The sequence below is a fragment of the Typopeltis vanoorti genome, chromosome 18 (genome assembly GCF_054136105.1).
Source record: "Typopeltis vanoorti isolate ZY-2024b chromosome 18, IOZ_Tvanoo_1.0, whole genome shotgun sequence".
Taxonomy (NCBI): Eukaryota; Metazoa; Arthropoda; class Arachnida; order Uropygi; family Thelyphonidae; genus Typopeltis; species Typopeltis vanoorti.
This window is the reverse complement of record NC_143566.1, coordinates 13,385,410-13,402,579: the sequence shown is the minus strand read 5'-3', so window position 1 is coordinate 13,402,579 and position 17,170 is coordinate 13,385,410. Positions and strand designations below refer to the sequence as shown.

General features: G+C 37.4%; 1 protein-coding gene across 6 annotated transcripts in view; it reads left to right on the top strand.

Moving 5' to 3' along the window:
* LOC150096498 (guanylate cyclase 32E-like) overlaps window positions 1-17,170 on the top strand; it is a 644,496-nt gene that overhangs the window by 562,160 nt on the left and 65,166 nt on the right. For all 6 annotated transcript variants that reach the window (XM_090407815.1, XM_090407814.1, XM_090407817.1 and 3 more), the window contains 3 exons: window positions 74-216; window positions 3,192-3,288; window positions 12,756-12,825. In XM_090407815.1, the coding sequence (XP_090263941.1) occupies window positions 74-216; window positions 3,192-3,288; window positions 12,756-12,825 (310 nt within the window). The remainder of the gene's footprint in view (window positions 1-73; window positions 217-3,191; window positions 3,289-12,755; window positions 12,826-17,170) is intronic.

Below are 17,170 nucleotides of genomic sequence, written 5' to 3'. Positions count from 1 at the left end.
TGTTTAAATAATAGACGATAAAATTGCTGTGGTATTAGAAGTTACTGACTGACTTTTTTTTCTTCATTTGAAGGTATACTTGGTTTTAGCGTGTGCATTGACGAGAATGGAGATGCTGAAGGTAATTACACTGTATTGGCTCTGGTGGATGGCGAGCAAGGAAAAGGAATGCACCGTGTTGGGGTATTCACTCACAACGAGTCGGAGGAGCTTCCAGTAAGTACCAAGTTTGAATAATTAGTTTCTGTAAAAAACAATCTGGCTTTCATCCAAACACCTCATCTGGTGTTTGGATGAAAGCTAAACCCATTGCTTTAATGTGTGCGATTATTCATATAAGGAAAAAATAAATAAATAAAGGAAGTACATAACGTATCATGGAAGCCAGATTTTGGATGTCCAAAAACACACGGGAAAGAGGTTGTAGAAGATATAAAAGAGATATTCCTTTTCCAAAAAAGTTCACACCAGACTTCTAAGCTAAGAATAAACTCAAATGAGTAAATTTATTCATACCCAGACAATTGCTGGTCACTCGCCTTTTTTAAATTCTTCACTTTCATAACTAGATGATTTGCGAAAAGATTTCCATTATTCCCAGCTATTTCATCAACTGGAAATGGTAGGATACCATTCTTCTTTAGTCTGGATATCTAGTTTTTTATAGTCACGAACCGATGTGTAGCAGTTCTCATTAATTTATCATAATTTTTAACTTTAGCTTATATGAAAAAAAAAAAAAAGAGATTGAACGAGATGTTTTTGAAAAGCGATATGTTGCAGCAATAGTCATTCCGAATGTTTCCTAATTGCATTTTATTGGACCGTTTCGGAGTGTAATCTTTTCATGGAAGTTATTCTTGCTAGTGTTCTATGAAAAGAAAGAAAGAAAAAAATTCTGGACCAGCAAATCATGAGTGACGTCAATGAAGGATACGTCTCACACAGGTGGCTCCTAAGATTTTCCCATTTCAACCTGAACAACAATCTATTAGACGGTTATATAATCCCTTCCGTTAATTCAAACCAGAAAAGATTTAGAAAGTAATAAAATGAAATTTCAAAAAAATCGCTTGATCTGAGGTTAAATATTCGCTCTTGGTCAGGTGGCATATAAGTTACCTATCAAGTCCCATTTTCACAGTTTTAACTTTATTTTGTTCGATCAAACACAATTTATGGTCATGGATTTAATTTGAACATATCATGGATGTGTCTTGAATAGGAAAAAGGAGTTGCGATTGAGAATAGTAATGCAAAAATAGCTCATGAAAACCATAATTGAAAACTGCAGTTAAGTGATTGAAATTATCGAAGTAAAGTTCCTAAAGGGTTTCAACCTGGTATCAAACTAATAAATAACAAGTGCCCATTGTCGTTTTATAGCCGAATGAGCAAATACGATTTTCGAAGACAAAAATTAAAAAGTGCGTATGAAAACAAAAGCTGATTTCCATCAAAATTATTTTGATTATAAATGAAGAAAGAGAAGACCCATAAGCCTTCTTCTGAGTACGTTATGGAAGCATTCAGTTGAAGAGGACTTGATGTGAAAAAGATGTATTTAAGATAGCTATGTTTATTGGAAATTTTTTCACTTGGTTATACTATAAATTAAAGATACCAAGTAATTATATACTTGGTTTAATCCTTTATCCATAATCCATATTCACACCTTTGGGCAACTCGTATATGAAAATATGACTACTGCATTACTTCAACCTTAGTATCATCTCTGGGTCTGGTTCCCGCTGAAGAGACCTTAGTAAAGGTCGAAACCGGTCTGGGCAGTGACGCTTTCCATAATGCACAGCATTATACATGCCCGGAAGGATATGTGCTTTACATTATGGTATACTAAGGCAATTGATGTGAAGTCAGGTCACCTTTACCACGAGTTGCCCCAGTCCTGAAAGATACTTCAGGTGCAAATTTTGTTTGCTTACACTTGGATAAAAGATTAATCCAAGTATATAATTTCTTGGTATCTTTAATTTATAGCTGTTTATTCAAATGTTTATTTAATTTTAGTGTGTTGAACTCAAATAATGCTGCATTAATACTCTGGCAGTTTTCCTTCTATTATTGAATACGAATACAGATCATACTGCTTTTCTATTAGTCGAGATGGCATTCTTTCTTTCATCACAACGGTCCTGAGATATTAGGAAGTAGGCATTAGGTCCAATTTAGTAGTAAAACTATCCTATAAATTAGCACAGCTTTTTAAAATTCCGACATATTACCTTTTCATATCATCTCTCCCGTTAATTTCAAATTCCGTCAAGATTAAGCAATGTACCATGCCGAAGATAAGGTAATCAATATTATTGATTCTTCTATATTTGATTCCAGTGATAATATTAAACACGCCTTACGAATTAGTTCCGAAAACTGTATTGCTGCCTACTGTATTATTCCAGTGAATATTACCGATATTAAAATAGCCCATAATTTTCTTATCTCACTAAAGTGAAAGTTAATGTTGTCACGAGTTCAGTCAATGCCTTAACCGACCCATACTCTTGATATATATATATATACTGTATATGTATATATATATATATATATATATATACTGTATATGTATATATATATATATATATATATATATATATATATATATATATATATATATATATATATATGTGACCATCCTTCATGAATATCAATCAGTATAATACACGATTCAAAGAATAGCCGTGTGCTTACACCATGCCACTGAACAAACTAAGCTCATGGGGAAAATAATGACAACGACAAATCAGGGAGGGAAAAAAAGCACCACTATTTCGAGTTTACCCTTTCTTCTGGAGGTCACTGTTACAGTATCCCTCACTAGCTTATGGTATTAAGATGGTTCGTGTAATTTCTTCAAGCACACGACTTAAAAATTCTGCCACTTCAGATTTCATGTTCCTTTGAGATTCAGTTAATTCATGAAAATCGAGATATGAGTAATGCGATTAATTTACAATTCTATAAATTTCCATTACTGTTTTTACGATATGTTCCTCAGGAAAGTTTCAATATTCGGTGTCTTGTGCAGAGTGATGAGAGTTATGCATGAATGTGATCACTCGCAATTCTGAACATTAAACCTCATCATTGCTGATAAGCAGTGTTCATCATTACAATACTTTCTATGGCCATTCTTAAACAGACAATTATTATTATTTTTCTTTCTACAGTCTTTCAAGTTGACCAGAAAGATTAATTGGATTGCAGGTCTGCCAAAAAGTGAACCAAAATGTGGATTTTATAATGAGCACTGTGTCTATAAACCAGGTATGGGAATTTTAGCCCTCTTCTTAATTTATGAGTAAAAATAAGGAAAAAGAGAGAAAATTGTCAAATTTACTGCAGTCAAGTTAATCGAGTTATATCGGTATCTATTGCAGATTTTTAGTAATAAGTATTTCGTAATTTGCCTTTCATAATTGGAATTTCAAAATCTTCCATTTATTATGCCGCCTGTCACCTTTTTTCTGTTTCAGAAACAGGAAAATCTCAAACACTTAAAATGCTCATTTCGAAACGGAGTATTCTAGTTATCGACTCATTAATGAGCATGTAAATCATACCAGAAGACACCACTTTCCTTATAGTTTGATAGTAAAGAAGCAAACACCAAGACAGTTCTGCTTAACACTTTTCAAGTCGAGTAGTCACTTGAAGGGCGGGTATTGTCAGTAACTGTCATAATAGACACGAAATCGCTACCACTCAATCAGACTATACAGACAAATGAGAGGCAATAGAAGATATTGCGGGAATCCGAATAAGTCACGTTTAAAATCTAAACTGCAAATTTAAATAAAGTATACGAAAAAAATACGTTAGCAAACGTTACGGTAAACATTTTCGTTTGTTTTCTTCATTTCGTTCTAAATTATTTTGTAATTTTGCGTTAAAGTATGTTAACACGACATCATAGCCACTGGCAGACTTCTGCAAGGTACATTAAATAAATTCCTGTTTCCAAGTAGTTTCCTGGTGAAATTTAATAGTCATTTCCGTTTACTTTGCCTCAGGTTTCGAAGTACCGTTAGTTCGTTCTATAAGAAAACAAATACGCCGAAATGGATATATACTAGAAGGCACTTGGAGAACAGGCCATCAAGTAGCCAAACATATTGTACTAACAGTGCATCAGGGGAAAGCATTAAATAAATATGCACATCTCACCAGAAAGCAATCAGAATTACAGAACCCATTTATAAAAGTAGAACAACGCAAATTTTCAAGTGCTGAAGTTATTGGACGACATTCTCTGATCTGATGAGTTAAGAAGAGAGTCAAAAATACTGAGAGAACGAATATTAACACAACATTATTTAACGAGAACATTCATTTTGAAAAAATAACGTAAAATTTTATAATTTTATTTAACAGTAAGAATACGAAAAAAATAATTGATGAATTCAATTACGTCATACCTCAGTTGTTGTTATTATTATTGCTATTATTATCATCAGATCTACATGGAGTCAAGAGATTCATTGTGGGAGGTTCATATCCTTATGTAACTGATTATCTCCACTCGTCTTGTACTACCTTCGCAATGCATATTTGCATATTTCTTCCAGCTTGCACGCTTCCCCACTCTTACATGCACATTTCATCATACCACTACTTAAATGCATTCACTGTCCCTGCACTCAACACACTCTCAAGCCACTGCATTCCAAACACCCACCGCTCTCCATGCAAAAAATATTCTCATCACCCTCTTGCTCACAACTACCTTATACAGTTTCTAGGGATGACCTCTTGTTCTCCCCCTGTCTCCAGATATTCTATTAAAAATCTCATCCACAATCTGGTAATTACCCCATACTAACTTTACTTATCGATCATATCTCCCCTCTTCCTTCTATCCACAAGGATCTGTAGTTTGCATTCTCTCAATCTGTCCTTATATTACACATTCCAAAGACCAGAAACTACTAACTTAGTCAATCGTCTCTGAACCCTCTCCAACAGTTCATCATCCTTTTCAAAACCTGGAGACCAAATTTGTGCACAGCAATCTATATGCAGCCTGTTCAAAACCTTACACAACGGAATCAATACATCCTCACTTCTACACGTCAGTGTTCTCCACATCATACACACTTTGAGAAAACGTTTAGAAAACTGTCCACGAAATTTCAAGTCTTCATCCACCGCTATCCAAAACCTTTCATCTCCTCTATCTCTTCTCTAAAATATCCCCACCAATTCTATACTCTGCATCCCATCTTTGCTTCCCAAATTAAAACCTTACACTTTGCAACATTAAACGGACATCTCCACAAACTCGCCAATTTTCAAATATTCCACGAATATTTAGGTCCGCTTGCAAAGCTACAACGTCTGCTCTACGTCTCATAACTCTCCCCTACATTGGATCATCTACAAACACCTGCATATCACCATTTGAACCCTTTCCAATGTCATTTACATGCAAATTAAACAACAAAGGTCCAAAACCAGATCACAGGGGACAGCATGCCACTTGTTATATTCCTCTTCTGCCATAGACCCCCCCTCCTTACACAGCCTGTTAAAAACTATCGAAATGTGGCTGACTATCGAAAGCCTTTGCCAAATCCAAATATACTACTGTATATGCCCATCCCCTTGTTCAATGTATTCGCCACCTTGTTATAATAAGTAAGCAGATTAGTAAAACACAGACTTCTTTTACCAAACCCGTGCTGTCCAGTAAAGATAATTCCACTGCCGTTATTCCTCATGACGGCAGTAGAACCCAGTTCTAAATCCTTGTCCTCATTATCTTATCCAATACCTTGACCACAACTTCAGAAAAGAGTGGTCTATAATTTAATTTTTTCACCCTCTTTATAAATTGAAACCTTTATGGTTTCACCCCTTTTCGTCCCTTTAGTACATAGGCTAATCTAAGACTCATTAAAAAAGTAAGTTGAAGTTATTGTTTAAGTCCCTGAAACATTCCCTCAGGAGACGGGGTGATGCACTTTGATGTTCTAAACCTAAGGACGAACATTTTTTTTCTGAAGATAACAACCGCATATGCAGGCCAATCAGCTGCTGACAATTTGTATAACTGTCGATTTCGAGTAGAAAGCGAATACACATTCACATTTTCAAATTTTCGTATCTGGCAGCACTCAACAGGATAAAAAGCAAAAGGCTGCGCTAAACGAATTATGTTTGAAGGAGGCTGTTCTCATGAAGTAATAAAGTTGCAAACTTGGATGTCTTCTAATGTGTCGAAGACATCATCATCTAGATGATTTCAAGCGGGGAGGAATTAATAGAAAGCTTGAAGAAGGCCGCAGAATTACTGATATTGCGGGAGAGTTTAGAATCTCATATAGCCTTGTATCCAGGCTCTGGGCAGCGTTTCAAATCAATGGAATATGTTTCAGATGTTCGCTAAGAGGTCGACTTCGCTCTACCACGGATCATGAAGGCAAATGTTTGGTTATAAAAGTAAAACATAATCGACGCACCACGGCAGGTCACATTGCTAGTAGGCACCATTCAAGCAGAGATACGCGGATATCTCAACAAACTGTAAGAAGACGTCTACGACAAGTAGGTCTATATGACCAGAAGACCTTATCCACATCTCATCATAGGGCACATTTTCAGTGCTATTATATCCATAAAACTTGGATAAGACACCAATAGACTAACCTACTCCTTACAGGTGAGAGTCGTTTTAATCAGTACTCCGATTCTAGATGACACTGATCTGGCGTGAAAGTGGTTACTGCTTACCATCACGAGAATGTTCTAGAAAGTAATAGCTACGGCGATGTTGGGGTGATGGTATGTGAGGAGGCATTATGCTTAATGGATGCACCAATCTACAAGTGCTGAAATATGGACTATGACTGGTGAACGATACTGCAACGAAGTTCTTCAACGTGATGTTCGATTGTTCCGAGGTGCTGTAGGCGAAGAACTCATTTTTATGGATGACAAATCCACACTAAATCGTACACCAGCAGTGGAGATACTTCTGGAGACCGATGATATTAATCGAATCGAGCAGCCAGCACACTCCCCACGTTTGGAACGTAATAGGGAAACGCATTGCTGCTCGAAATTTCCCTCAGGAAAACAAACAAGGCCATATTCTTACTCTGAATGAGGAGTTGGCCCTTTACATCAAGAACTACTGGATCACTTGGTACTAAGCACGGTACGACGTTGTGAGATCTACATCGCTGTAAAGGCTGGACATATTCCAGAACCGAAATGTCTCTCCACATAGTTTTGGGTAAGCACTGTACATTAATTCTTCAATTAGGTCCTTAGGAAATATTTAACTTTAACTGCAATACGTTTTTGGCAAAAACGTATTGCAGCTTAATTTGTATGAAATTTATTAAATTTTTGTGTAATATAATTTATTAGTATGTTGGCAATAAATTTGCGAGCATACTAATAGATTTGCCTGTAGTCGTGAAAATTTTCAGATACAGGAAAAAATTAAGTTCTTCCTTAGCTTTTGGATACCTGTGTACCATGTTAACGTCAAATTTATCCAATTCCTCGTATACCTCATGCTCACTTACCATCATTAGTTCCTCCGCCATTCTCATCGCTCTCAATTTATGCATGATATTAGAATCACAGATGCAATACTTGAACGAATTGCTCATTATGTACGAGTACCTCTACTATATCCTCCTGAGTGTTTACCATTCTCCCATGATCACTGACCAATATCATTTTCCCATAATCATTACTGGCCACATATCAAAAAACCTTACTAAACTCTTCATCCTATCCACCTCCAATTCACACCATACTGCTTCAAAACTACTGCCAGTGTTTGTTCCTTGGATCTCCACCCTAGATGGGCACAACTCCTCTGTCATCGTCAGTAATACGATGTAAAACGATGTCATCGTCAGTAATCTCCTCATCCTTCCGTTTTGCTTTGTCTTCGCGAAAGACATATCCTTCCATCTCTATTAGTATCAGATCGTCATCTTCGTTCAACTTTGTCTCATTTTGGGGCGAATGAACTCTATCAACTACAATTTCATTCCCCTTGTTTCGAAAATTTCTAGAATTTGAAAACATACACATTAGCTTAATTTTGTTTTTTTAGCAAGTCCCATTAACCCCACTTCACCGATACGACTCCATACTTCCCCCCCCGTCTATCCATTTCTGTCTATCATTATTGATATTACACCCCTCCCCAGACCTAAATGCCCCTCCATATCCATGAATATCTTAATCCTTTCTTTGCACTCACACATCTACTCCTGAAACCATCACCTACACTTTTTACGCAGTGTCCCTTTGTCCAACCTATCCTCTCCGGTTTCCCCGTCCACTCTGCGTGCCCGCGCGTGCTCCTCTCATCTAATGCTTCAACCACCCTGCTCATTCCCTCTCAGAAATCAGACCTCGTGCACCTTTTCACTCACCACACCTCTTATCATCGAATCCCTGTCCGTTGCCACTCTCAAATGATTAGACATTTCTCTCAAATCTTTCGTCCATTGTTCCTCACATTCCCATGCAAATCCGCAATTCTCCTCAATTCATCTTCATACGTTTAATGTCTTGCCTCGTCTTTACCAAATCCTCTTTCATATCTTCAATTAGTTTTCCAGCGCCATTTACGTAAATGGCAATTTTATTACCTTACATGTCCGCTGTCTTACAGCTCACCGCCGCCATCTACGTCTTACCAATGAACATCGCTAACTCATCGCCACTTTTGCTCATGGCCTCTGTCTTACCTTTACCGTTCAAGCACTCAGCTATACCGTCAACTTCGCTTACTCTCGTAGCTACATCCACGAACTACTGCTCACATTCAATGATATCTCATAATCCATAAGTATGCCACACTACTTACACACCCAAACTCCTCATCTCTTCTATTAATCCTCTCCACAAATATCTTAAATATCTCCTCGAACACGCATACTGCATTCACAGCATCTTACCATTTTCAAATCCATGCCACTTGCATTCATCTTTTGCGTCATTTTACTCATTCTGTTCAAACTGTTCCGTTGTAATAAGGGAAAAGCAAAGCAACAAACCCTTCACACCTATGAATAGGAAACCTAGAAAAAAATATTGGTTACTCCTCACTCTCTGTAAACCTATTTGAAGAATCAGCACATCGATAATAAAGCAGTACGGAAGTAGTTAAAATCAAAGGAGGACTAACGTTTTCACTAGAGCCGCTATCGAAGTATATTTTTATGACAATTTGGTTCATGAAAGGTTATAAACTTGTGTCACTTCAGCAGGCTGAAGGTTATCTCGAATTATGCAAATTAAAATTTGATGGAAAAGATGGAATTGCTAAGCACTGTACGTAAACTGATTGTCTGAGTAAGTGTCTATGTGGCATTCAGAGATTTATATTAGGACTCTCATGCCTTTTATACCAACTAAAACGCGAAGCTGCTTTAGGCCTAACTACTTCTTGGAAGATCAGTATGCAGGCCAACTTCACCCTTACCACCAAAGAGAGAGGAGCAAAAGATATCGATGGTTGATTTTGTAAGAACTGAGGGCGACAGTGGTACAGACAACTGTTACCACCGTGTCATGATCCTAAATCCTAACAGATACATATCATTCGAATTTTAGGATCAATTCCAGGATGCAGGAAAACCGCGTTGCAAGAAATGTTGCTGCTTGTGCCAAAGATCGGCTAATTCGGAAATCGACTGAAGCAAAAACTTAAAAAAAAATCCTGTTGTCAACAACTAGACTCGAACCTAACGGTATTTCTTCTGACGATCCAGCGCTATGGAAGAATATGTCATTTCCGCTGTGCAACATAGATACCACAACTTATATTGCGATACCACATTTATTTAACTTGTTCAAGTAATTTTCGTAGGGGGAACGAAACCTACCACGACTATAATTAAAGGAGGTTTTGGGTTTTTGAAAGCAAAATCAACATTCAATAGCTTTTATCAATTTCTGAACAAAATCGAATTGAAAACAGAATGTCTTTATTTTAAAGCATTAGTTATACGAAAGTAAATGAATAAAGTATCCACGACGTTTCTTTTCTTTTTTTTTTTTGTCCGATAGCTCTCGCAGCAAAATGAGGGCGTAACCATGAAAGTTCGGATAACAAACATTGTTATCAGAACTGAACTAATTAATAGGTATAAATTCTGGAAAAATTTCCTAATTAATGTATGAACTAATTAATTTCTTCAAGTATTTATGGAAAACAGACCGAAATGAAACGTTACATAATTCATTTTCACACATAAACGACTACTTTAGAACAGCACGCAAGCAAGGATACAGAAATGATACTCATCCTGTTCAAGCTGTTCCGTGGTAATAAGGGATGGGCAAAGCAACAAACCCTATATATTGATTGATATTTATCACGATACCTCATTAATAGGGCCTAAATTTAAGATAGCGAAGTTAACTTCATTTAAACTTTATTAGAGTAATTTTAGAAATTGAAAACTTTACATTCTAAATTATCTTTGAGTCAGAGCAAAACGGAGATTGTCAAATAAAGCCACAGAATGCAATGCGCAGTTTAGCTTGCGTCTCATAAGTGATATAAATAATACACTATCAACCAATAATTGTCCACACACATTAACAATTTACAATCGATACCAGCAGGTGAACCCTAATATCCGATATGTCTACCTTTGATCACCTCCTGCATCCTTTGAGGGAGGCTTTTCACCAGACATCAGGTGGAATTTGTCCCCATTCCTCCATCAAAGCAGCACTCTGAGTTCAGCCACAGATCGAGGACGTGCTGCTCTGGACCTTAATCGCCACTCCAATTCATCCCACAGGTGTTCGATGGGATTGAGGTCACGACTCCGCGCAGGCCAGGACAGTCGTTTAACATCCATCTCTTCATGCCATTCCATAACAGCTGCCGCTTTGTGCTATGGGGCTTTGTCGTCTTGATAGTAACGGGTCCGTTTCATAAAACTCCACAGTGTAGGCAGCACCTAATTATCCAGAATATCAAGGTACTGATCTGTCTTTATGGAACCACGGACAACGACCAGTGGTCCCACTACAAACCAGCTGAATGCACCAAACACCATTAGTCCTCCACAACCAAACTTTACTATAGGTACAACACACTTTGGTAACAAGCGTTCACAAGGCTGCCTCCACACCCTGTTATCACACTGGAAACAAATGGACCTTGATTCATCGTTCCAAAGTACCATTTTCCACTAATCAATTGTCCAGTTCACATGCTCATTGCACAAGGCCAGACGATCCGCCTTGTTCATTGTTGTGGTGTTCGGCTTGTGTGCTGCAGCTCCTCCTTGGAAACCTCTAGTAATTGGAATTCTTTTCGTACAGTATCAGTGCTTATCATGGTGTTATTGGCGGTCTGGAACTCATCACGGATGGTCTGGGCCGATTGTATCGGTTTTTGCGTGCCACCCTTTTCAACACCCTCGTGTTCCTGTCAGTTATTTTCGGCGGCAACCTTAGGTGTTTCCCTTCACTAGTGATGCCAGAACGTCATCACTTGTTGATCACATCGCCATCCGTAGATTTTGGATGCTCCAGTGGAGCGGCAATGGCACGTAATAGCATGCCATTAATATGACAGTCCACGATGACACCTCTCTATCGAAGTCACTGAGTTCACTTTATGTTGCCATACCAGGTACTGTATTAGCTACGATGAAATACTGCTTCCCATAATCCTGATAGTACACCAGTTTTTATGCTATTAGCAAACCTGGAATATTCCATAATTTCAAATAACAGGGAGGGGGGTTCGGACAATTATTGGTAGATACTGCATACGGATAAGGTATAAATGTAATGATTCAAAATATATATGAAAGTTAAGAAAGGTGAGGGAATCTTTTCACTTCTTCATTAGTTCTTCGTAGTAAATTAGTCTTCAGTATGAAAAGATAGAGAAACTAGTGATTTTTTTTTAACTAAATGCGATGTGTACAGTTTTCTACAACTGTACAGTTGTATAGTACATTGCATCGAAAGACTAAAGGGAGAAAAATATAAATAAATCAAAGAAAGAATGATCGAAATTAGAAAATTCATCCCATTTACGCTGTTTTAGTAGTTATGGAAGATGGTCCGGGGAAGAGAGTATCCGTTGCAATTAATCTAACTTATATGTAAAATGTAAAAGGTTAATCGAAATAGTTTTTGTTCAGGAAAAGATAGACGAAGTTGAGTAGAATTATCAAGAATCCTGATAGATACATGTATATGGATTAAAACTGTTGTTGATTTAAAAATGCTTTGGTATATCTTCCAGTCGAATTGGTACAAGTGTGGAAAGTAATTTACACTTCTACCGATGTAACTGTACGGAAGATGACTTAGCCGATAAGGAGGATGAAATGCAGCAAGTTTACCGAATAATATTATGAGAATTCTTAGAACGATACAGACAACAGAAGCACGCAAAACGAAGCAAGAAAATTTTGTAATGGGGAATGTAAAGAACAGAAACGTTCCACATTAGTCAAACCATCGTCGGACATTATCCTATGGAGCCGGGGAAAAGAAAAAATTCGAATAAAGATATATATTCGAATACATATCTTTGCAGAAAAAATATGCCCAAGTTCAAAATTTTCGAAGGACTTTAGCTTCCGTTCAAACGAGAGCTGGTATGGAAATAGTGAATCCAAATACTAAGATTTTCATTAAGGTCTAAATATGTAAGAAATCCTAATTACCCCATGACTAATTAGGATCTCCTAATCCCTATGGGATTTTTGTTTCTTTTGTAGACTGGCGCCTAATCATGATTTGTTCAGTGTGCATCGTTGTGGTGATTATTGCTGGCTTTTTCGCCTTCCGGTAAGTTTTCTCTGTGATTATTAAATTAAAATTAAATTAGGAATATGCCTTATAGTGACTGTGTAAGAAAAACTATTTTTCCCTTATTTTAATCATCCATTAATCTGAAAGAATATGTTCGAGCCACCTTTAACTTTTGCAGTTTGATTTAGGACTATCACTTACGCGCTACTAGATACCAGAAATGAAACAAGCTGTATAAACTATTGAAGAAAATATGATGCGACCTGGAATTATAAAGACTTTGCAATAACTATTACGCCTTTGGCATTCAAGGTTTAGTTCAGTTTAGATGCATTTCGAAGATTCCCACCGATTCTGTGAAACAATGAAACTATGTTTAAGAACACTCACGGTAGAGTTTTAAGCTCCTCCATAGTTCGCTGAATATGGTCACCGTAATTCTTTCAGTAGGACCCAGAAAACCACAATATCTGAAGAACGAACGGGATACATCCAAGAGAAAAATGTTAGTCGGAAGCGATTTCTGGATCCGGCAATGCAATGTTAAAAGAAACTACTGAAACGCGAATGGGACAGACGTGATTACTTCGATAATTTTAACTATACATTGTATATCTGTCAGTTACTGCCAGTTTTTTTTTATTTATGGAATAAAATAAAATATTATTCACTTATTTCATAAGTCAAATTGAAATTATGAAATGAAAATGGCAAAATAATAACGGACTTGCTTTATCTGCATCATTTTCATCAAACTTTAAAAGATTTATGCGATCAAATCATCACATTAAGTTATAAAAATGAAACAGGTCATCACTGTTTCTAGAATTCTTGCGTAACAAAGTATCTCACAGTAAACAGCCTTGAATCACAAAGCATACCTTTTCTAGTTGGAAAAAATTACAACTATACTCCGTCCCTCTACTAAGTGGTCGATAACTTTCACCGTACAGTAAAAATTGCCTTGCTTATTGCAGGATCGAATTCACAACACATCTCTCCCTCTCTTGTTGCACGCGAGGCTGACAGGCATACCCAACCCACTGTAATTAACCATTACAAAAGTAAAGCTGTTTAACAATTTTGCTTTCCGGACGGCGCTAGATAGTGCATGTGACTGAAAAGGAACCCTCCTGATGGTAACGCATCGGAAGGGTACCCGATTAGCTTGTGAATAATCCCTTCTGTCGTTTTCTCTACCAGAAGGCGTCCGTGTATAACGGCATGCAAGGAGCACTGCCGCAGCAGTGAAGGAACCGAAGAAAGGCCATCCCATGTGGGAAACATGTTTCCGAATCAGTGTGTCCATACACATACACTTGTATGTGCTTGCTACGGAATTAATTTCTGAGATCACAACTATGAAAGACATCAGTAAAATTACAGTAACAATACAGATCAGAAAAAAAATCTGACAAAAAATGTTGAAAATAGCAAACAAATCCGTTCAAAACACCATAAGTATAGTACGCCCACAGATTCCAGATCCTTACACACTTCTGCGCATGTCAAAACAAGGAGAATCCATTCAATAATAGGGTAATCAATCCGTATTGTGGGATGAGTGTTTATTGTTACTCGTCGGAAAATTAACTTCTCCTTTATGAATATTGTAGTTTATAAAGTGATAACTATTTTGCTTGTATAACAGTTGGAAAATTTTACATATAAAGCACGTAAATTCGAGTGTTGTTGACCACTTCGTACATCGCCTTATTTCATTCTCCCCTTCAACATGAATGGACTCTTCTTGGCAGCCTGCCAACGACAGCTCTCTATACTGTGGGCAGACTATAGATAGAAAACTTTGACAGCTATATCACTAATCACAGCTTTTCTTTCGGATATTCTGTAGATATCAGCTCTCCTCTTTCTGAATTAGACCACATCGTTTAATGACAAGTTCACGTTTCCTTTATGAAAGTCCTTCACCCTGAATCTCATACCCTTTCATGTCCAATGGCATGATCTCAGTGAGTTTACTCCTCTTTCTTAATCTGACTGCTGTGTCCGATCTTCCGATAAAACCATTTACTCCGAATGAATAACTGAAACAATCCTTGCTAGAATGATGCCCTTTATTTCTCACTCCATTCAAATTCTCGACAAATGAAAAATTGTGAAGTTGCTCATTGACACCTTCAAATGAAGAAAGAAAGAGATCTTATTCTGCGAAAGTCACCTGAATAGGAGATGATATTTCCTGAAAATTTCCAAGTTTTCTCCCAAACAAAAATATTCCCATGAAAACAATTTATGCAATTACTCAAAAGTTGTTTTCGCTTGCACTCATGCTATGCAATATATGTGCATATGCACGATCGAATCAAATTATGACTACCTATGTTATTCCAGGATGGAACAGCCGATTGTGAAATAACATAGGTAGTCATAATTTGATTCGTATCGCTGCAAAAGTCAGCATGCATGACACTAGAGGCGTGTCATTTACCGTTCACTCGAAGTAGTAGCTTTTATAGTGATATGAATGCCACCTGGTAGGATGGACATATCGAACATAGGACAGGCTTCGAAAAAGACATTATTGTAGAGTGACATGTTCAATAGGTGGCCGATCCAGGAAATTGAAAATATTGTAGGCTGTTCCCGGAGTGCAGTAGTTAAGGTGTTCCAAGAGTGGAAGAATACTGGATGAGATCCAGTGTTTGGATTCTTCATCCAGAAGGATTCAAACGCTGTATCTTTCGATGTGCAATATACCATATTTAAACGTACCTCATTATTAAAATTTATGGGAAGCGATCTTGTCGATGGGGTATGGTGAAAGATCTTATAAAATCCTTGCACGCCGCGTGGCGGCGGTTCTGGAAGGCAAGAAGGAGCCTATGAACCATCAGTACGTTGAGCACAATGTTTTAAATACAATGTGTAAGGGAAAATATGAATAAAATGTATTTTATCAGTATATCAATTTTCTTCTTTCATATTTTCCAGAATTAGAATAATATTTTTCCATTTGTCGGTGTACTTCGAAAACTTTCTTATCTCTCACGAACTCAACCAAAGCAAATCTGGAGATAAATAATACTTGGAAGTTAACAGATGTTTTTAAATGTTGACTTGTTTTTTTAAAGGCATTCTATACACTGATAATAAAATGAAACAGTTAAGAGGGAGATGTTAAATCCCGTTTTATTTTATAGCCGAGTACGAAACTCGGGTCGAAATCCATCGACCTCCATAGAGTTTCAATGCCGAAAAAACTATCGGCTGAACCAAGTGTAAATGATCACTTGGATAGTACAACACCAGGGAAACTCCATGCAAAGATGGAGCAAGATCCATCGCTAACTTTAATATTCTTTCATAATGTATAATGTAAAACCCAGCTCCTAATATAAGATAAGATAAGACGATCCCGAAAGATCGCCCAACTCAGCGTTGTTCCACTCGATAACAGGCTCACCCCGTCACCGAGAAGAACTTCTCAGCATTGGCTACCCAGTGGCAGGCTCACCCCACCACCAAGCAGAGTCATAATCTCAGTGGTGGCCCCACTCAGAGACGGGCAAAAACCTACCTCCAAGTGGAGCCTCTCAAAGCCAGATCCGCCCCGCACCGGTTTCCACCCTCATTGGGGTCTCATCAGTGAGTAGGTAGAACTGGAATATCAAGGTTTTAAGTGAACAGAAACTTACATACCTCTACTATCGAATTGCCGAAGTGGTGTACTATATAATGTTAAATATTGCTAACTACAAAGATAATAAGCCAAAAGGCTATTTTACCGGCGAATTTGTTAATTATGAGGGAGATGTTAAATCCCGTTTTATTTTATAGCCGGGTACGAAACTCGGGTCGAAATCCATCGACCTCCATAGAGTTTCAATGCCGAAAAAACTATCGGCTGAACCAAGTGTAAAATGTAAAATCTTCTCATAATGTAAAACAATATATTACATCTCTTAGGAGCTGGGTTTTACATTATGAAAGAATATTAAAGTTAGTGAGGGAGCTTGCTCCACCTTTGCATGGAGTTGTACTATCCAAGTGATCATTTACACTTGGTTCAGCCGATAGTTTTTTCGGCATTGAAACTCTATGGAGGTCGATAAATTTCGACTCGAGTTTCGTACCCAGCTATAAAATAAAACGGGATTTAACATCTCCCTCTTAATTAACAAATTCGCCGGTAAAATAGCCTTTCGGCTTATTATTTTTGTAGTTAACAAAATGAAACAGTACTGATTACCTGTGGTAGTCAGTACTGTTTTACGTTGTTCTTGCCTGTTTGAGATTGTATCGGTGTTACGGACGAAGAAAAACTGACTATGAAGACAGTTATTATTCCTGTAAATTCCACGTGTTCTTGCCGGTTTTCCTAATGAAAAAATATGTTTCTGGGAGCAAAAAAAAAACC